We start from the raw sequence: 22,695 nt of genomic DNA on the forward strand, positions 1-22,695 counted from the left end.
TAAAAAGCAGAACTGTATTTTCTTCTATTTTAGTTAAAAGTGTAGATACACAAGACTAAACAAAGGACGTACACTCTTCAAAAGACTGAAAGGAGAGCTTTTGAAAAAGTCTTAGAGATTCATTCCTTCAGAGGTCAAAGCTTTTCAAGATTTGTTAAAACCACCAAACTTCACACAGCTTCAGGCTGTGCTTGTACTCTGGGACTTCACAGTCTCCTTCCTGTTCCACTATTATATTTCTATTCATCCACTGTTTTAAAAACTCTACTTGCCTAATATCACTACACTTAACAGGGTTCAGCTTTGAAATCAAACAAGAAAGAGCTGCTCGTTCTTCTGTCTCTATTCTTGCCCTTTTTTTTAATGCTCAATTTTCCATAGAAGTACATTCATTTGACTCTTTCTAAAGCTAGAGCCAATCAATTTAGAGGACGCTTCAGGCAGTACCGGCTAGGGCCGCATGTGCTTGGTGTACTGATAGCTCATCCCTATCCCTCCTCTTTCCTCCCGCTTTTAATCCTTTTATCCAACTGAATTAATACAGTCACTTCAAAACTATTCCCACTACTACAACTTTCCAAGCTACAGCTTATAAACTTTAAAACTGCTAACTTGTAATTCTATGTAAGTTAAAGCGAAATGTCAACTTTATGATGTCCTGAGCTGAAACATAAGCCTCAAAAAAACTTGTTATCTGCACTCATACAATTTCTTTTTCTGACAGAGCTTTACAAATGTTTATAACCTGTGCTGCGCAACCGGGAATTACAGTATCGCTCATGGCATTAAACTGAATTGACCTGGACTAACAGAGAGAGTGAGGAGAAAAAAAGAAAAAATCAGAAGGTTTGAAACCTGTTAAATCCTACTGTACATTTGAAACCATACACAACCCTCACGCAATCTGTTTTTGACAATGTCATCAGGCAGACAGTCACCAACACTATCTGTTTTCTCTATAGTATTCTGTTACTCTCTAGCACTTTGTAACTTTTTTGCAATATTATATATAATAACAGTTACTATAATATTATTACTGTACTGTGCAAATCTCTGCACACTGAGGCTCATCTTATGCATTTCCATGCCAGTAAAACTTATGTAAGCTGTGCAAAGGACAAATAAATACAGCTTGACTGGAAACGTCAGACAGATGGTCAGATTTACATTTACAATCTATAGCTATGGAAAGAAGTTAATTATTAATCATGTGCTGCTAAATATTGCACACACTATGATCTGACTCTTCTGAAGCTGAGCTCCCACAAGGCATTATATCAGACATATCATTCCAGCAGCGGCTCTGACTGCTAACCATGTTTATAAATAAAACTGCACATTTTAACAGCCCAACGGTCTAAAAATACATATGTCAGCTGGGTTAAATCTGTCGCTCTGCAATTTATATCTGGGACCTCAAAATAGTTAAGCTTCATAGAGACATGCTTATTCATCTGTTTGGTGTGCTGCTAAAAGCGTCACATGAAGAGTAAGAGTAATAAGAGCAGAGAGCTAAAGTGGGCTGATGGGTAATGGAGGCTGGGCTGAGGAGAGAATATGGCTGGTACCAGGAAAGAGAGATGCAATGTAGTATTTTCTGCCATGAATGGTCTCTCTGAAGCTAACTGCCATTAAACATGAGAGCAATACTACACACACATTAACTTAAGAGATTTGGCTGGTGGGTGCCAAGTGGAGTGGCCTCTTTGGTCCCCTGTAATTACCATTAGCATAAAAAGACAAAATGCGGCACCCAATCTTCTCTTTTCACCTCTCAGATTTCTCAATAAAGGCCACGGAATAACAAATATTACAAAACCGAATGGGAGCTGTGTTAACATGAAGCCTAATACTCCATAAATGTAAGTGATACCTCAATAAAAAATCATTACGCAAACACCTCAAACGAAAACTAATAATCTGACTGTGGATGATCCAAAAGAATAAGCCTAAATAATCAGATAACTGACACGTAAACCAGGCAATTTGTATTTTGTGGATTTATATTTGCACCACAAAAATAAACAACATGGTAGGGGCTGTGAAGTGTTGGTGCAGCAGTGTTGTTTTAGTTTTATTTATAAAGTATAGTATTTTTAAAAATATATTTTCAGTTTTCATTTTAATTGTTGTAGTGATTATGTACTTTTGTAATTTTTTTTTTTTTTTTTTTACCTTTTTTAAATATTTATTTATATATATTTTTTTTTTAAATATGTAGCTTATATAAGTAAAAATTAAATAATATTTTGATGTTAATTTATTGAATCGATATTTATTTTAATAAAAAGAGCTTTAGTTTTAGTTAACAGAAACAACTCTGTTATGGAGACTTTGTCTTTTTAATATTCTGAAAAATAAAAAGATTGTTAGGAGACAAGAGGGATGAAAAGTATGAAACTTCATAGATCTCAGACTGAGAGCTTCTTGTTGCTATGGTAACACTAAATGCCACTCTTTTGCATACACTGAATACATGTGTGGCACATGTAAACAGATATTGTCATCAGACTGCAAAGTTTAAGGCATACAGTATAAATATTGAAACTGGAACATGCACTCAGACTAAATTTATTCAGATTAGTGAGCTTGTCTAAGGGATAAAAAGAATGTTTTGTTAATAGAGGTAATTTCAGCAGAAGCAGCCAATATGTTTAATAAGCAAAGAGATGTAAAACTAACCAAGGGTTTGACTTTTCATCTCAAGAACAAACCTCACCTGAGCTCAGTACTGATATTCTGACTCACAGAGAGTGTCTTACCATCAGTAACCTGTGACCCCTGAGAAGTGCTGGGCAGCTGAGGTTCATCTGGAAGGTCACGGTCTGTTTGTGTCTCTGCATTCTGTATGCGCAGAGTCTGTGTCTGCGTCCCCTGTGATGTAACAGTGGGGGCAGGCTGTCGTGGCTGCAGACCAACCGCATTCATCAGACCCATCTCTCTGTGGGACCTCCAATCAGTCCTGCTGTTCCTACAAACAAGACACATCCCACAGCAGGGTGAGTGATGACTACACCAAATCTTCACGCAGTCTTCAGATGATTCTGGTCTGATCTGATATGACACAGAATTAAATTCTCCACAGGGCTGGAGGAACTTTAGATGGAACAGGATATGTGTCTATATAACTGCTTGCTTGGTAAAGATAAATCTTTTCTGACAATAGGTTGTTTTCTTTTACAGAAGTTTGTTAAGTGAGGATTTACTACACTACAATGTATTTTATAAAACAACAGAAGCGACTCATCCTCAGGAGAAATCAACACAATGCTACCAAACCAAACAATGTCTCCCGCAGTTATTACAGACAAAGCTAAGGGGATAGTTCACCCCAAAATTTTTAATTCTTTTATCATTTACTCATCCTCATGTCTTTCCAAAACTGTATTTTTTCTTCGGTGGAACATACACCTGTTTTTGTCCATTTAATGAAAGTCAGTGGTGTCTAAAACAACCAGTGTTGCCAAGTCTATGGTTTTCCTGTGGAATTAGGCTACTCTAAGACTGATGATACACGTGGCAACTTTTTGAGTAATGTTGCCGGGCAACTTTGGCCAATGTTGCCGTCAAAGGGCAACCAGGTGAGACACAGGGGCCACGACCGATCTAAAGTATCCAGATAGAAACTTGTCACCCATTCTCAATGGGAAAGTGCCCAAGCAACATAGCTCAAAAAAGTTGCCCAGCAAAATTACTCAAAAAGCTGGCCCGTGTACCATCAGCCTAACAGTAGCTACGTTTACATGGACACTTTTTGCTTCCATCGGAATGAATTCATTCTGATTGATGAATCCAAACATAGTGTTTACATGAATGCTAAATAAAGTGATCGGGTTAATATGTGCGTTTATGTCACAAGCTTCTGATCGGATTTACTCTTTTGACATGTTCACTCTGCATGAATATACAGAGTTTCCCACTGTTGTCGCATACGGTTTAAAAAGCACACTTGCTATTTATCTACTTTGGGTCCTAATCAGGTGACGACCAGCACATGAACTGTTGTGCTGTGCTGCTTACTTTAGAAAGCAGTAAAAGTGCTCCTTCCCGCACCCAAAACCAGTCGTCTGTTGATGAGAGCCTTAAACAAGGACTGGTGGGAAGTTGTGCTGCTCCACTTCACAGACGCTGAGTGAAAGCAGAATTTAGAATGACTGGACACTCATTTATGACACTTTATTTAACAAAGAGCAGCTCACTCCGCACATCATACGTCATTATGCTATTTTTATGTCCAGTTTTAATTTCCAGTTTTGGTTTTCAATCCGATCAAGTGTTTACATGTCCTCTTGCTCGGATTACAAAATGAATAAACCACCTCTTACAATCCAATTTAAATTTTAATCAGATCTGCCCAATTCAATCTGATTGACGTGGTTACATGAGACTTTTTTAATTCCGATTGTGCTTCTAGTCCTATTACGATCGGATTATTAGGGTCCATGTAAATGCAGCTACTGTTTCTGTGGGTTGTTTTTATGACCACAATAACGTGATATTTTGCCCCTATAATGTGATTTTTATCGGGGGATTCCCCTCAAAATGCGTTTGGGCTAGTTTTGAGTAGCAATGGGCGGGTTTTGTTGTGAAAACCTGGAAACCCTGAAAATAACTCTGAACCCCATTGACTTTGTTTGGACCAAAAAAAAATTTTTTTTGAAAGTCATACAGCTTTGGAACAATATGAGGGCAAGTAAATGACAGAATTGAATTTAAATTTTGGGTGAACCATCCCTTTAAATACAGCACATACAGTAAACTATGGGACAGGGTCTTGTGGCATAAAACATTAAATTGAAAGTATCCTTTAAATATAAATTTATTTCATGTCCTATCAATTTGAATGTAATGAAGTATAAATAAAATTAAATGAAATTCAAAGAACTTAATATAATTGTCATTTTTTAAGGAAAAAAAAAAACTTGTTTTAAAAAATGTAAAAGTTTGAAAAACATTTAAGTTTGAAGGACTATAGAAAACAGACAGACAGGGAGTAACAGGCAGTGGATGACCATTAGTATCAGTTATGCCTTGTCATGTGATGCCAGCAGTCTTATGTTGTTGTGGCCTTCTCCAGCCATAAGCCTGGATCTGAGCTGCCAATATAATGGTCAGGATGGTGATACTTTGAGGGGAGATGGATACCCCATCACAATCCTGGGTGAAGCACTGTTGCTGTACTGTAGAGTGGACTAAGATGTCTCATTAAGCCCATTGTGGACAAGTGTGGCACCAGTGTGTCAGGAAACGAAGACCAGCAGTAACACACCTCACTGAGGCTTTTTTTTTTTACCAATATAGTGTCAGCAAAACAAGCTGGATTCATGGCTGCTGTGATGAGGCTTAATTAGCAGCAGCCATCCTTCACAGCTGTGCTCTGCTATCATGCCCATCCACTAAGTGACACGCTGCTGTTGCCCGGACATTGGAGGGCTGGTCGGTGATAATTTTAAGGGAGGTGAATTCTCAGTCACACAATATATACCACATCATAACAGAATAGATGAAAAGGTATTAACAAAACAGCGCTTCCTTATTAGTGCTTAGAAATATGCTCAGTATGCCAAGCCAAAGAACAAAAACCACATAATTTATTTTCTTATCTTTTTATTATATATATATATATATATATATATATATATATATATATATATATATATATATATATATATATATATATATATATATATATATATATATAAAAATAAGTGAAATCATTAAGAAAAAAAAAAACAAGAATGCTGAATTTAAATGTATTAAAAAAACAACAAACAACTGTATGTTCTGGTGCTCTCAATAAAAGCATGTCCATACTCACCCTGCTCTGTCTTCAGCCCTGCTGCTACTGGTTCCAACCCCTCCACCATTATTGATGGTGAATATTCTCTCAGAGTGTTCAGAAGTGCCATTGCTATCTGAGTTTACATCACTGGACGGTATATTTCCATGGCCATGTACATAGGCAGACAAAGAAAGAGAAAGTAATGAGCGCCTGTAATCCAGGTAAGGCTCACTGACAATGTCACATATACTGTGCAAGAAGAAAAAACGTTGACCTTCATTTCAACTCTACAGAAGCTAAAAGTTTTAAACCATTTTTGATTCTAAGTTGAAATTCACTGGAAATAATTAATTGCACAGAGATAAATAAAAACATAGAAGAAAGAAAGAAGAAAAAAGGGAAAATGTGTTTTCCTGATTAAAAAATATAATTAAAAATAAGACAAGCATCCCATGCATTAGGTTAAAAAAAATTCCCCTTTGACTTTGGGAAACCCTTGTTTTACTTTGTCAGGTTTAAATACAGAGAAAAACTTCAGCAAACACACAATAAGAACAAAGAGCTGAGCTTAAACAACAGCAGACAGAAAGAGAAGCCTCTCTCTTTCTCGACTGTGTTAGAGCTGTAGTGCGTTGACTGCTCATTTGCCTAGCTCAAAGAAACTCGCTATAGTCCCCACGGACTCCCACAATGCATCTATGCAGCTCATTAGCATAGCACTGACAGTCCCGTAGTTGCCGAGGCTGACATCCACTTCATCCAACCATCCCGCGCACCTGTCTCCAACCAAGAGTTCCCGAAGATGTTACCTCCCAATGGGCCTGTCCAGCTCTCCTTCTTGCCCCCTTTTCCCTTCTACAATTCTCTCTGTCTGTTTGTCTCTTTCTCTTTTCTTTAAAGAAGTGTAACTAAGGGAAACCAAAACATCTCTCTGACTACTGTTTGAAGAACATAGCAGGTCAAAAGGTTGGAGAAAGTTGCGAGAGGTGATAAATACTTGCATATTATATAGCTAAGGTAATTACCTTAAATATATTTAAAAAAAAATGTATAACAGAATAACCACTGCTTCAAGCTGGTGGTGCTTTTTAATAGATAGGAGACAAGCTATGAAGGTCTGCTCATGGTATTCTTGAATGTAATCAATATTTGTGCACTTTTAAAATTGATCTTTTTTCAACACATCATAATGAGTGGGTTTTCCCTAGCACGAGAGTAGCCTGAGATCTGGAACCACTGGAGGATAATTACCAGTTTCAGTCGGATCGATCCATCTCCTGCCAATGTCCATCATAAGCTGTAGTGTAACAGCCTTGTAGGTACTGACAGAGAGGAAGCAGTGTGTGGTCGTGTTTTTGAACAGTAAGATTTTTAATGTTTTTTTAAAGAAATCTCTTCTGCTCACCAAGCCTGCATTTATTTGATAAAAATTACAGCAAAAACAGTAACATTGCAAAATATTTTTACTATTTAAAATAACTGTTTTCTATTTGAATATATTTTAAAATGTAATTAATTCCTGTGACTTCAAAGCTGATTTTTTTAGCATAATTTCTCCAGTCACATGATCTTTCAGAAATCATTCTATTATTCTGATTTGCTGCTCAAAAACATTTATTATTATTATTTATGTTGAAAACAGCATTTATCTGAAATATAAATCTTTTGAAACATCATAAATGTCTTTATCATCACTTTTGTTAATTTAAGCATCCTTGCGAAATAAAATTATTAATTTCAATCATCCCCCGACTTCAAGCTTTTGAATGGTATATTATATAATGTTACAAAAGCTTTTTATTTCAGATAAATGCTGGTCTTTGGATCTTTCTATTCAGAGAATCCTGAATTCAGAGAATTCAGAGAATCGCAATTTACTCAACTGTTTTAAATATTGATAATAATAAAAGATGTTTCATGAACAGCCAATTAGCATATTAGAATGATTTCTGAAGGATCATGTGACACTGAATACCGGAGTAATGATGCTGAAAATGTAGCTTTGATCACAGGAATAAATTACATTTAAAATATATTCAAATAGAAAGCAGTTAATTTAAATAGTAAAAATATTTCATGATGTTAATTCTTTTTTTGTATTTTGGATCAAATAAATGCAAGCTTAGTGAGCAGAAGAGAATGCTTTAAAAAACATTAAAAATCTTACTGTTCAAAAACTTTTGACTTGTAGATTATGATAATTAAATATACAGGGGATGGGAAAAAATCTGACTATATATTAACATCAAGAATGGAATGAACAGCCTAATAAATATTACAGCTAAACTTTGTCTTCAAAATAGTGTCAAGTTTCTATCCAGTTTTTGCACCGTTTTGTTATCGTCAAAGAGAATATGCATAAAAAAACTTGCGCATCCAACTGGCCTTTACCAATAAAATGGTGTGCGTGATGACGTCATCCCTAAAAAAATGAATTGTCGCATAAGTTTTGGTGTATTGCAAAAAAAAAAAAAAAATTGCCCTTAAGCTGTTTCCATACATAATTTCACATATTCACCTACAGCCTGTTCTTCATCCGTTTGAAACAAAAAAAAAAAAACTTTATTATATAGCCTATTATTAAATTATAGGCCTACATAAAATGTATTTTTTATTAACGAGTTCCATGAGGTTTTTTTTTTGGTACTTTGTTATAGACTATTTAGATACTTGATCTTCAAGTAATATTCATAAGCAGGTGCAGTTGTATTATTTTTTTTTTTTGTTTTCTGATTAACTTTTATTAGACTGTATTGGAAATAGTTCATTTTGGTTATTTTATTTCTCCTAACTGACAACCGACGGCCGTTAAGCCATTATTAACCGTTAACCGACAAGAGTATGTTACATTAAAATTAAATTAAATTTGAATTGATACATGGCTGTGACCCATTAAAAATACCTGAATTAAATTTAAAAAAAAAATTTACATGAAAAAACATGCATAAACAGCAGAACATGAGGATTCACATGGTCACATCACGCGCAGAGCTTCTGCGAACAGAGAAAAACAAAGCTATATATAAAAGAAATAAATAGGCCTATATGCAAAATATATTTTTTCTAAACAATTAATAAATTAACAAAATGAAAAAAAAAAAAAACTGCATCAAGTAGCAGGCTATATGCAGAATTTCGGTTCATTTTTGTGATGCGCTCGAGAAAGGCTGTCTCCTGTTTGTTTTCTTTATTCAAGCACAATGTTTGTTTTTATTGTGGATGTACACAAATAAAATAAGTATTTACAATAGTTTCAAAAAATTTCTTATTCTTATATGACCACAAATGAACGAGTACTGTAAGTTGTTTCAACTTTTATAAGGAAAAAAAAAATCAAGTGATCATGCTGTCGCCTCATACACACATTAAAGCATTAACTGGACAACTTTCATCTTCAGAACAAAATGAATACATTTTAACTTGCAACGTATTAAAACAACATTAAATTAAGATATGTTTGAGAGATAACTCATCTTTTTCTTACCATATAAAATAATTTTAGATACAATAATAGCCCATGAACATGATTTAATGCACTTTTGCACTACAGAGAAACGGTGCTTTAATGTGAGCAACACCACGAACACGGACGCTCCCTATAGACTAATTCTGTCATGTGACACTACATTTATTCGCATTAAAGCCCCTTTTCTATAATCAATAAAGCTGTCTACACTGGAAGCCTCACCTGTATTTTTGAGTCATTGCAAACTCTAAAATAATTTACAAATGTCATGTGTGCGTATTAAGTGCAAGATAAATAACCTGACAGTTCTGTTGTATCTGGCCTTTAATCTAAAAACCAGATGATAATATATTATTTGCATTTTTTAAAGACTGTGTCCTTGGGCACTTTACAACTTCAGCCAGAGGTTGAGGATGATATTAACCAAAAACCATGCACCTTTGTAAAACTAAAAAAAAAAAAGGAAAAAGAAAATGCTTGTAAAATATGCCCAGGAAGGCCCAATTGAAGACTATCACATTTCTATATCAGTTAGTTACTATTAGTTACAGTCTTCCAGGACAGAGATGGGCAACCTGGGCATCAAACAACAATAGCATGTACACTACATGAATTTGAAGGATGACATGAATAAAGGTGCATTCACACCATGAAATAATTACTATAATTATGAGATTCGGACTTGTAAAAAGCATTCAGTTTCTTGTAGAACCCGTAATTACAACCTGACCAATGCAACGTCATGCGGAAACCAAATGGCAGCTCCTTCAGCACTAAAATAACCACTTATTTCTCAATATTTCTATTTATCAATTCCTATTGATAATGTCTTAATAATGCAAGAATAATCTGAAAATAAAAGACATACAACACAGTTTAATGCAGCTAAATGAATAACTATCTAGTATCTTGCTGAAATTATACTTTTATTAATAAAACATTTGCATAAAAACTGTTAATGGTTGTATTGCCATTTTTACTGACTGCTTAAATTACTGTTTAATTTCTGTGTTGCCAAAGAAACACAATACTGAGTCTTATTGAGAGGACGTGACCAATCCCAAGTATAACGTCACAGGTTATCTAGTAATTGCGGTAATTACGACAAGGCGTGACTGCAGCATAAAGCCTTTGTTCTAAAAAAAATATGGTGTGCAAACGGAAATAACAAGAAAATTAACCATTATTCTATACAAAATGTTCACATAATTTCCTGATATTCAAATAACTTTGTATGCGTAGGAGCATGCCTGTTAATATCGTGAATTTTTATGCAAGTTTTCTGCATTTAACCCCACTTTGGATGGGTTAAATGCAGAGCACGAATTCTGAGTATGGGTCACCATACTTGGCTGTATGTCACGTCACTTTCACTTAAACCCACACCACCAAACCTATCCCTGACCTTACCGGTATCCCACCTCAGAAGCAGCAGAAGTGTTTAGCAATACAATATGAACACTGTACTTATTATAATTATTTTTTATGTAAGTAAATAGTAGTTAAGGCCACCTAATATAAATTGGGACCCTTTTGTATATTTTAGTACCAGTGAACATAAATAGGCCCATGTGATCCTCTGTGCTTTTGCATCTCTTCTTGTGTGAGTTTCATAATACACTCGCATCACAATATGCTGGCCTTTACGTCAAACATGAACTTATTACCCCTGTTTGACAGTTGACAGGAAAAGGTGGTTTATCATTTTTCTTCAGAAGACATTTAGATTCATCAACTGGGGTCATATGGATTTCCATCATGTTCACTGAAGGACCCATACACTTTTTCCTAAAATCTCAATTTGTGTTCCACAGAAGAAAGTAAATCGCAGACATCTTGGACAGCATAAGGGTGAGTAATTGATGAGAGAATTAAAATTTTTGGACTGAGTATGCCTTTAAACTGCATTACTGTAGCTCACACAGTTCTATTATCATTATCACACAGCTATTATCACCAAGGTTCAAATCCCAGGGAATGCATGAACTGATAAATGTATAACTTGAATACAACATAAATTGGTTTGGATAAAAGTGGCTGCCAATTGCAAACATGTAATGTAAATAACAGACCTGTGTGGTGCCAAAATCCGCCTCCTCTGCTTCTCCCTACACATTAGAAAATCTGAGTTGAGAGTACACATTTGATGGCATTTCTTTTTGTGATTAAATATCCCTTATTTAAATGAAAAAATGTGATTGAAATTTAAAGTTCACAATTATCATCTGAAACAACTGTGATTAGATCAAATAACTTTCATAATCAATAATCGAGACAGACATGATTTGATAAGAGCAAATCATCATGTAAATTACACTTAGACAGATAAATTGCTGTCATGACTGATGCCAAGCCATTGGGGCTTTTTTGTGTCCAAGGCACAAAACATTATATTCATTGGGAACCGGACACCACACACGAGTACATAAACTACAAATAAGGCTGTGAGCTTGTGTATGATGCATTTTGGGTTTTCTCTAATTAGCAAACTGTTTGCATTAACGAAGTGAGAACATGTTTACATTTTTGCTGCAACGTGGGCTTTTTGTATCCACGGTAACCTTGATGATAATTATGAGAAACTTGCAGAAAAGCAACATCCACAGGCAAGTTGCAAATTATACAACCAAATACAGTGGAGGGAAATGATCCTTGAAGTGAATTAATTAGTGTCTGTTTCGCTAACAAACACTGATCACTTGCAGGAAAACTTATTTGAAAACTGCTGAACAACTGACAAAACCAAAAAGGTTTTTGAGATGTATGACATTAATTTACATAAACATAAAACAGAGCAGTTCTCACCAGAAAACAAAAACAGATGGGCAAAGCAGAGGAAAGACAGACTGAGCTCAACATTTAAAACGCTTTTATATGCACACCATTTATATCGCAACTTGTTTTACCATGCTTAACATTACAGATCATTTCTCATTTAATGTTGACCCACACCGAGATGAGTAAAGGGCTCATTATGTTTAGCAAGCAATTATCTTGAGAGGTCCAGCTGGGTTTCTTTAACCTTTCCTTAAAAAAATAAAAAAACTCTTACAACAGCACTTTCGTTCTTTAATGCAACAAAAAAGGAAATAAAAAGTGATTTATGACCCACAAGTGAGCTATGGAGGGATGGATAGGAGACTCACACAGGTCTGCAGATGACCAGATCTCCTTTGTTGGTTCCATAAGCAAGCCCAAGCCCCGGTTCTGGCAGCCAACGTGCAGAATTTATACTGACGTGTCTCCTCTGGTCTGGGGCCATTGGATACACCACATCAAACATCCTCTGAAAAATATACAAGAACACACCTGTTTAAACCGGCCCACAGTCCTCTCAGTAGTTTCACTCATTCTATCAGTCGCCAGCACCTCCCATCATCCTCTCTGCTGTAGACTGCAGTCTCTGTCAGATATGACAACACTGCTATAACTGAGAAGAGGCTAAACTGTGAAAAGTCAAATCTCTTTCTCCAAAGTACTCTTTCTCTTTCTTTCCAATCCATTCCCCCGTCCCTGTCTGTCAGCCTTGGCATACTACTTACACTCCACTGGCTCTAGAAAAAAAGGACAAAAATAGGACAAGCTCATGTCTGCCAGGGAGAGAGAAAGCGGTCTCATTCATCTGCAGATGAGTGATCAACAGACAAACTCTTTCTCTCTCTTTACTCTAGACACAGGAAATTCAGGACAAGGATAAAAGCCACAAAGGCTGGCAGTTCAAACAGTCTCTTTAAGGGAAGAAAGTGTGTATGAGAGGGCTGCACATGTCTGCAAGACACCACCTGAACGCTGTGTGTTTGTGCATCTGGACCCAGTAGATTGCAGGGACGTTATGGGGCTCAGCAGTGATCATGACTTAAACACATACAGTTCTTCTGAGTGTGTTTATATGAGTAGTGTTGATGAATACAGCACAGATTCATTACTATGAGTTGCTAAAAGGCAAAATAGTTCATTTTCAACAACATTCAAATCAGTTATATGTTATTCACACAAATTTTACTCAAAAAGTCTTTTATGCTCACCAAGTCTGCCTTCATTTAATTCAAACTATAGTTACTGTGAAATATTAATACAATTTAAAATAACTTATATATATAACTATATAATTTTCAGCTGGAATTACTCCAGTCTTCAGTGCCACATGTTCCTTCAGAAATCATTCCAATATGCTGATTTGCTGCTCATAAATCATTTCTTATTATTAGAAATACTGAAAATAGTTGTGATGTTTAATATTTTTGTTAACCATGATACATTTTGTTCATGATTCATTGATGAATATAAAATTCAAAAGAAAAGTATGCCTTTGAAACAAATCTTTTGTAACATTACAAATGTCTACTGTCACTTTTCATTAATGTATCTTTTGCTGAATAAAAGTATTCATTTCTTTTAAAAAATTATTTTGAAATCCACTGTAAAATTCTATTAGTTCCTAAATATTACATTGCTCATAAAACAGACATTAATTGCCAGTTACCCATCTAAAGCACCCTAATGTGAAACTACAGTGTGCATCAGCACTATTAGACAATACTGGTAGGTAAGTGGCATGACAAGTACTTTAAAACAGCTTGAGAATGAAAATCACTATTACATTAAAAAATTAATATGTAGAAAAAGTTGTTCACAGCAAAGCTGGAGATTGAGCCTTGTGCTAACCTTTGTTCATTTTCTTTCCACTCTCCGCTGTATAATAAATCCTGCTAATAAGCAGACACATTAACAGTGCTGAATTATTAATGTATTCATTATCTACCATACGAGAAAATATAACTTCAAATAAATAAACAGAAAGATCTATTCTAATAAATAGAAGTAGAAGCAGTCGAGCAGCAGAAGAGGACAGCAGTTTGTAAGTGTTTTGTTTTCTGTTCTCATTAGATTTTGGCATGGTTGTCATTGCTAGGAAACATTGTTTTGATTACTGTGTTTACCATAATCAAAGTCACTATTCGCGTTTGTTCTTTTGCATATCGCGTGAGTTTCCAGTTTTGGTCTGCTAAGTAGTAAGGCATGGCCAGCTGACTTCAATAACGACTATTTAGGTGAGTATAAAATTGGTTAGTCATCGTGTGAAGACCGATGAGTGTTAAGACCATCGACTCTACCTGTGCAACTCCACCGAGCAAGGACACCGACAAGGCACATGAGTATTCTTTTCTCCCCTTTCTTTACTTTTTGTACAGCTTGTTCTTATATACTTGTTTAGACAATTGTACTCACTATGTGCTCTCAAATCTCTACTATTACTACAGTATTAACACTCAGAAAGACCCACTGTACGCTGGAGGCAGGCCAATCCTAATTATTTACGGCCTGTCCCCATGTCCTCTACTACTTCACTCTCTATTCCATTTCAAGGATTCAAGGATTCAAAGGATTCAAAACGTTTATTGTCATATACCCAGTGAGGAAAACAAGTTTCCTTGAGCAATGAAATTCTTACTTTGCTGTCCACAATGAATGCCAAGACAGTGCAAAACTATACACACACATACACAAACTATACTCTATGCAAAATAAACACGCATACATACATACAACATAAGAAACATAATAAAAACTATGCACCAGTAGAAGGAATATAGACTATGAAAATAGAAATATAGACTATGTATATCTATATATGCAAGGATAGAGTAGGAATATAGAATGTGAAAAAAATAAATATAGACTATGTATATGATATCTATATATGCGAATGTACAGTATTAACTTATGTGCAAAAAACAACAGTGCAGTAATGCGCAAATTGAGTGCAACTACATGATAACAATAGCAGCAGTAACAGTAACAGATATGCAAATTGAGATGAGGCTACATGAGTAATATTAACAAATATACAAAGGTAGTAATAACAGCAATAACATTACAAATGTTCAATGAGATGAAACAATTTGAACTGATTGTTATCTGAGATAGAGAAGTCCACTAGCTAGCTACCTGTTTAAGAGTCTAGGGGAAGGAGGAGTTTCGGGGGGAAGTCGTGGCCTAGTGGTTAGAGAGTTGAAATCCTAACCCCAAGGTTGTGGGTTCGAGTCTCGGGCCGGTAATACCACGACTGAGGTAACCTTGAGCAAGGCACCGAACCCCCAACTGCTCCCCAGGCCCCGCAGCATAAATAGCCGCGTTTCCACTGTCGGGCTTAAAGCGGGCGTGCTAGTGCGTGCCAGGGCCAGTGGCGTTTCCACTGTCACTTCCGGGGCTTGATCGTGCCTCGTCGGGGCTTCCTCGGGGCCAACGGCCAGGGTTTTTTGGCCCGACGAAAACCTTGGGCCAAAGCAGGCCAGCTGGGGCTAGAGGAGTGGTTATGAACAAAGGCGGAGTTTCTCTGCGTCTGGAGAGTGTCAGCGCCGTTCATTTCAGAAAGATAACAGCTATAACATCAACATTAAAAACTTTTAAAAAATAAGCTGAGCTAAAAACTCACTTTCAGTCAGCAGCGAATGTTTGAAATAACGCGATCCGATGTGGATTATAATCATCATAAAAGGCAGAAATATTTATAAGCGATGTAAAAGACTATGCACGCTAAACATTAACATTACCATAATAAACATGGTAAATGCAACCACTTGGAGAAATGAGACGTCAGCTTCTTATTCTCTATCACAATTGTGTATTTATTTAGTAACATATTTTATCTGTCATAAGTCTTGTCTCAAGAGTTTAGCTCCGCGTAGCATGTCATCAAAGTATAATGTTTTTTGTTTGGGAGCTTTTATAAAAATAGAGTTATTATCATTCATTCTAAATGTGACGTATATAGGTTACTGTGGCTACAAATAAACAGAAACAGTCTTGACTGAATAAGCAGGCTATTTTCATAAGCGTTAAAAATAAATAAATAAAATAGAAATACATTTATTTCTGTGTGATTAATTTTGAGGTCCTGATAAATTGATTCATTATGCTCAATGTATCACTTATAGTAAAACATCGATGCTTTTGAATTTGAATATTTAACAAAGCATGCAAACAAAAGGCAGCTGTTATCGTGTTTGTTTTGTGATCGTGCTAGTTCCAGTGACTTATTTCTCATTAGTTTTCTGATAACTTCTCTTTGTTGGTGAAACGATGGGGTTGCATGACGTTGTTCCTGAGAGGCGTGTAAAGGGCGGGTTTTAGTGACGCACAGCAGAGCTTCTGGCCCGACGGTGGAAACGCTGCGCTATTCTTTTTATCTGGAAGTCCTGCAATTTACACTCCCATACCTCCATCCTGAGGGTAGGAGTGTGAACAGTCGGTGTTGGGGGTGGTTGGGGTCTTTAATGATGGATGAAGCTCTTCTGTGGACTCTGCGATGGTAAATGGCCTGCAAAGAGGGCAGTGGAGTCCTGATGATCTTCTCAGCAGTCTTCACAACTCTCTGCAGACGTATGCGATCCCTTACAGTAGTGCTACCATACCACACAGTGACACTCGCTCTTAGCAGGGTGGGTAATAGTAATTGCATGTGATTCAAATGAACTGTTGCCTGTTATAGATGGTAGAAGATCAAATTTCCATTCATTTGAGATAAGTAGACCAGTACCTCCAATCCCAATTGCGCAAGCGGTGTGGGAAAAAGTGAAATTAGTGGAGAGGGCTGCACGAGTGGCAGTGTCCTCTGGTTTGATCCAAGTCTCAGTTAGGACCATGAGTTTGAGACCGGAATTTGGTATCTGGAACTGCCAGTCTGCTGTGAACAAAGCAGAATTTATTTCTTCTATTGCTACTCATTCCGGTCTCAACCTCATGGCCACTTCAACATCCATCTAGAAAAAACCCAGGCTGCTGGCTTCAACACTCTGCTTGCCTCATTCGTTCTCAAGTGTCTACTACAGCTACTCACAAATCAGGTAACCAACTAGACCTCCACTGATAACATTTTGTTATTCCATTACACACCTCAGACCACTTCCTCATCACTTCTATCCTCACACTAACTCCTGACATAGCATACACTCCTCTTCAGGTCACCTTTCGGCGTAACCTACTGTACTCTCACTCTTTCCCTCTCGCCTATCCTCTATGGTTTCATCCTCACTTCCTTCACCCTCTCAGTTTTCAGCACTGGACACAAACAGTGCTACTGGCACTCTTTCATACAGACCAGCACGTACGACCCCCTCTGCCCCCTGGCTGTGCGATGTTCTCTGTGAACATCACTCTAGACTCAGGGGTACAGAGAGGAAATGGCGCAAATCAAAAAACTTGAACTTATTGTATATAGTCCCTCCTCTCTTCCTTCTCTGCAAATGTCTCCACTGCTAAAACGACATACTACCACAAAAAAATTAGCAACTGTTCTGACAATTGCACACTTTACAAAACTTTCTCTTCTCTTTTCTGTCCTCCTCCCCCTACTCCTTCATCAACTCTTACAGCTGATGACTTTGCAATATTCTTCATAAATAAAACAAGAAACATCAATGACCAATTCTCCAAACCACAAAAATAAATCTGGATAATACCAATAAATACCAATAAATTCATAACAACAAATACACACTCTCTCCTCCTTCTCTCCAATTTTGGAGATGGACGTTTCCAAACTTATCCTTTCCAATCATTCTACTACCTGACCTTTCGGTCCTATCCCCACTCACATACTTCAAGCCATTTCTTCTTCACTCATACATGCGCTTACTCACATTATCAACACCTCTCTTCACACTGGTACATTTCCCACAGCATTTAAGCAGGCTCGGGTATCCCCACTGCATAATAAACCCTCTTTAAATTTAGAAAATTACAGACCGGGGTTCTACTGGGGTTCCTCAAGGCTCAGTGCTTGGACCTCTTCTCTTCTACATCTACATGTCATCATTAGGTTCTGTCATTCAGAAGCATGGCTTTTCTTATCACTGCTATGCTGATGACACTCAACTCTTCTTATCATTCCAACCAGATGATCTGACGGTAGCTGTTCGCATTGCAGTCTGTCTCAGAGACATTTCTAGCTGGATGAAGGTCCATCACCTTCAACTCAACCTTGCTAAGACAGAACTGCTCATGGTCTCAGCCAACCCAGCACTTCATCACAACTTCTTTATACACCTGGGTTCATCAACCATAACTCCTTCCAGGACAGCCAGGAACCTAGAAGTTGTGATCGATCATCAGTTAAGCTTCACAGACCATATTGCTACAACAGCCCGGTCCTGCAGGTTTGCCTTATACAACATTAGGAAGATTACACCCTTCCTATCAGAGCAAGCTGCACAACTCCTTGTCCAAACTCTTGTTCTCTCTAGACTGGACTATTGTAATGCTCTCTTGGTGGGCCTTCCTGCATGTAGTATCAAGCCTCTGCAACTGATCCAGAATGCAGCAGCGAGAGTGGTCTTTAATGAGCCAAAAAAAAGCTCACATTGCACCTCTCTTCATCAGTTTACACTGGCTTCCAGTAGCTGCTAGCATCAAATTCAAGGTACTGATGTTTGTCTACAAGACAACAACTGGCGCTGCACCAATATACCTAAACTCATTAGTTCATGCGCCGTCCAGAAGCTTGGGTTCTGCAAGTGAACGACGCCTTGTGGGCCCATCCCAAAAAGGCACAAAAAAACTGTCACAGACCTTTTCCTGGATAGTGCCCAGCTGTTGGAATGACCTCCCTATCTCAATTCGAACAGCTGAGTCTTTGGCTATTTTCAAAAAAAGGCCTAAAGACACATCTTTTTTGCCAAAACCTGATGAACTAATACTACTGTAGCACTTACCTATTCTATTCTATAAAAAAACTAGCTATGTGTACTGTGCTAGACTAACTGAGACTTGTCACAGCACTTGTATACTGTTGCTCTCTCGTTCTTCTGATTGCTTCTATTGTTCTCCTCATTTAATAAGTCACTTTGGATAAAAGCATCTGCTAAATGATTAAATGTAAATGTAAATAAAGACACGAGGAGAAACAGAACATATTTATAGAATGAAAAATGATAGAAACTAATAAATAAACATACCGTGAGTGGGAAACGTCACTATAAACAGTCATAAAAGCTGAAAACACAGACAATGAAATGCACCAGAAGTGCTGTTGCTATGGCTACAGCTGAAATCAGGCACCCTGTTAAGATGTTGCAAATGTATATATTGGTTAATATGCATTTTGCACCCTATCGCCTTTTTCCCATGATTCACAGCAGAAGCCTATTGTCATTTTTCGGTCCAGGTGAAAATAGAAAATAGAAATTACATTTTGTTGTTACTGTAGACATTTGTAACGTCTAAGCAAAGTACCTAAACACAAGTAAAATAATGCATTTTCATGTCAAATTAATATATTCAGAATTACTTAATAATTTGTTGTAAATCAAAAAATATTTTACTCCAGGTAAAGTGTACAGAAGCCCTATATGACCATGCATTATTTTTTTTCTGTCCTGTCCTGACCTAAACATCTTTTGTTGAGATCCTGACTTCAATTTTACATCACGCACACAGGTTAGCTTGGAAGCATTCTACACAAAGTTCCTAGAAAAATCTTTTACCAACAATAGCACAACGAAAACCTGAGCTCTTACTTAACTTAATCTGACAGTTCAAATGGTTCTGGTTTTTGCAGTTCCTTCAATGATGTTTAAGCAGTTAATTAGTTGTTCAAGAAACTTTTATCTCAGTGCAGAGAAAAGTTCAATGAAAGCAGTTCTGGAAAAAAATATTTCACACAGAGACGTGTGAAAGGCTGACAGTCAGAAGGCATACCTGTGAAGCTTAAAGACTCATCATTATCTCATATAAGACATAACAGAGCAGCATTGTCCTCTGGTAGTGATGTACAATAACCATTAGAGCTGAGAAAGAGTGCTTGAGAGCATCATTAAGAGAGACCGAATTCATGTATGAATTATATTTTAAATACAGCTCCAGCAGCAGTAACAACAGTACTAACCTCCTTTAAGACCATCACAGTTTCTGATTAAGACATTATTGTAAGACATTATTGTAAGAACTACACTGTGGTGACCAGCCTAATTAAGAGGAAGCTGTATATTTTTAATACAAATGAGGCTCAGCAAGAAACTCACAGAGATTTGAGCGGGGAGCACTGATGAAATAACCACAAAGACCCGTGAAAACACGAACAAGTGCTCACTGCACATCGGCTTTCTAACCTCTGTGGAGAGAGATTTGGTGTTGTATGTTTAGAGACTGAACAAGGATAAAATTGAAGCTCTCCTGCTCTAACGCTCTCAAATTAATCCACGTTCAGAATCCTGCCATGAACAAAGCTTACAAAAACAAAAGTCAACCATGTAGATATTTCCATTTATGCCCTTCGCTCCACACAAACACAGTTTCCCCACTTGTCTCTCCCTCTCTATTTCTAAGAGAGTGTATCTAGGTCAGGTTCCTACTCAAAGGCTTTTCTAAACCCCAGGCTCCCCCCTCTGCTGTAGAGAGCACAGAGAGCTGATCTACATAGGGCAGACCACCAGTAATAACCAAACATCACAATAATCAAACGTGATGAAAGGAATGACTAAATTGACTAAAACAGAGAAAAAAAGATGTAAATGGGGTTTTGTGGCCTGTCTGCAGTCTTCACTTTGAGAGTGATTTAGAAAACATTTAAATGGAAAATTTGAGATTTCATTTAAAAAAAATACAGTACTTTTATGTTATAAATATTTAGATGGAAATCCTGCTGTTAGAAGGCATTTTTTATTTGTTGACTTTTTATTATTTAAAAGTGTCTATTTTATGAATTTATTTTTAAGATTTATTTGTGGCGTTTTTGCCTTTATTATGACAAGACAGTAATGAGACAGGAAGTGAAGTTGGAGAGAGTGGGGGACAGAATCAGGAAAGGTCAGTGAGCCGGGACGGCTGAAGTGCAATGGTACTAGGGCTGGGCGATATATCTAATGATATGATCATGCACATCTAGTCAGTAAATCTGGTTCCTTGATTAGCGCTAAATCGCCATCACCTGCTTTCAAATGGAGCGCATTTAATAGACAGAGCCGTAGATCACTGACAAGGTACGCAATATCGCGTTCATTATCCCAGATGAATCGCCTTCGATAATGAACGCGATATTGCGTACCTTGTCAGTGAACTACGGCTCTGTCTATTAAATGCCGCTCCATTTGAAAGCAGGTGATGGCGATTTAGCTCTAATCAGGGAACCGGCTTTACTGACTAGATGCGCATGATTATATCGTTAGATATATCGCCCAGCCCTAAATAGTACTATATATCAGTGCATTGCCCACGAGGCTGTTGGCACCAGCTCATATTTAATTGTTGACCTTGATCAATTTATTACACTGAATCCTATATAATAACTGACATCCTATATAATAAGGCCTAATTGTAAGATACATGTACAGATTTCCAGTTTACCTTAACAGTTTCATTTTATTTTAAGGAGGTATGGTGGTTTAGATTTCTAGAAACAAATAGTGCTTTCTTTTGTCATAAGACATGGTCACATATTTTTTTTTAGATTGTGAGAGTCTCTAAAGAAGATGTGAGGTCAGGAGTGACATACCCTCATGGACGTCTCTCCTCCGTGGGGCTGCTGCAGTCTGAAGACCTGTGCCACCATGTGATCGCTGATCTGATGCAGCAAGATGCGGCGAGACGCCAGACCCACCATCACGTAACGACCCATCGGAGACAAACTGACAGAGATGGCATTTGGACCTGTGACAAATACGCATGGAAACATTGACTGAAAACTACAGGCTAAGCCAAACCATTAGAAAATCACCACAATTGTTTGAAACAATAATTTCAACAAGACTGGGATACAGGACTCTTAACACTTTTTGTTAAAGCGACAATATAATAAAGCAATGCACTGAATGAGCCAGATAAGCAGTAACTACATATAAATAGTCAAATAATGGCAGTAAGCTTATTGTGAAAAAAACTGACCTAAAATTATGAAACTCCAGGAAATGTATTTTCAACCCTATTAATACAAAAATGTTAATTTTGTACATTATTAATTGCTGTTAATGTTATAACCAGAGCATTCAGACCAATCTGTCAAGTGTGAAATTAGAAAAGTTCACACCTAGACCTGCGCAGACTGTAATTATAGCTAATATAATTTTTCATCCTAAAACCTAATTGAATTTCATAACCATTTAACTTTAGAAATCAGCCTCGCTTGGCATGTGCATGAGCCAAAGAGTGCTAGCGATGTGATCAGCAAATGGAAATGAACGATTTAGTATTGAGGACCCTGGTTGATTGCTCGAATTAATCCACTGTTACTGAATAGGATGAATGATATTTCCTTGAGGCCTGTACAGCCAATGGAGATGACCAACCCGCATAGAGAGAGAACAGCGTTTCAAATCACTTTAATCTAAAACAAGCAGGACTCATACTTCCTCATCATTGGTTTCCATTAGCAGCCTGGTCCCAGCCCTGCCTTCATTTGGCTTTTAAATGGGGACTATCTAATTAAAGATGCCTCTAAAAGAGCTCCATCACT

At 37.1% G+C, this 22,695-nt stretch overlaps 1 protein-coding gene across 5 annotated transcripts in view; it reads right to left on the reverse strand.

Annotated features, from left to right (window-relative positions):
* Window positions 1-22,695, reverse strand: part of ambra1a (autophagy/beclin-1 regulator 1a) — a 69,243-nt gene that overhangs the window by 9,879 nt on the left and 36,669 nt on the right. For 4 of the 5 annotated variants that reach the window (XM_042727993.1, XM_042727995.1, XM_042727991.1 and 1 more), the window contains 4 exons: window positions 21,739-21,893; window positions 12,395-12,534; window positions 5,819-5,929; window positions 2,763-2,971 (listed from right to left, as the gene is read on the reverse strand). In XM_042727993.1, coding sequence (XP_042583927.1) covers window positions 2,763-2,971; window positions 5,819-5,929; window positions 12,395-12,534; window positions 21,739-21,893 — 615 coding nt within the window. The remainder of the gene's footprint in view (window positions 1-2,762; window positions 2,972-5,818; window positions 5,930-12,394; window positions 12,535-21,738; window positions 21,894-22,695) is intronic. The other variant, XM_042727996.1, reaches the window with a different exon arrangement.

Source organism: Cyprinus carpio, chromosome B7 (assembly GCF_018340385.1).
Source record: "Cyprinus carpio isolate SPL01 chromosome B7, ASM1834038v1, whole genome shotgun sequence".
Taxonomy (NCBI): domain Eukaryota; kingdom Metazoa; phylum Chordata; class Actinopteri; order Cypriniformes; family Cyprinidae; genus Cyprinus; species Cyprinus carpio.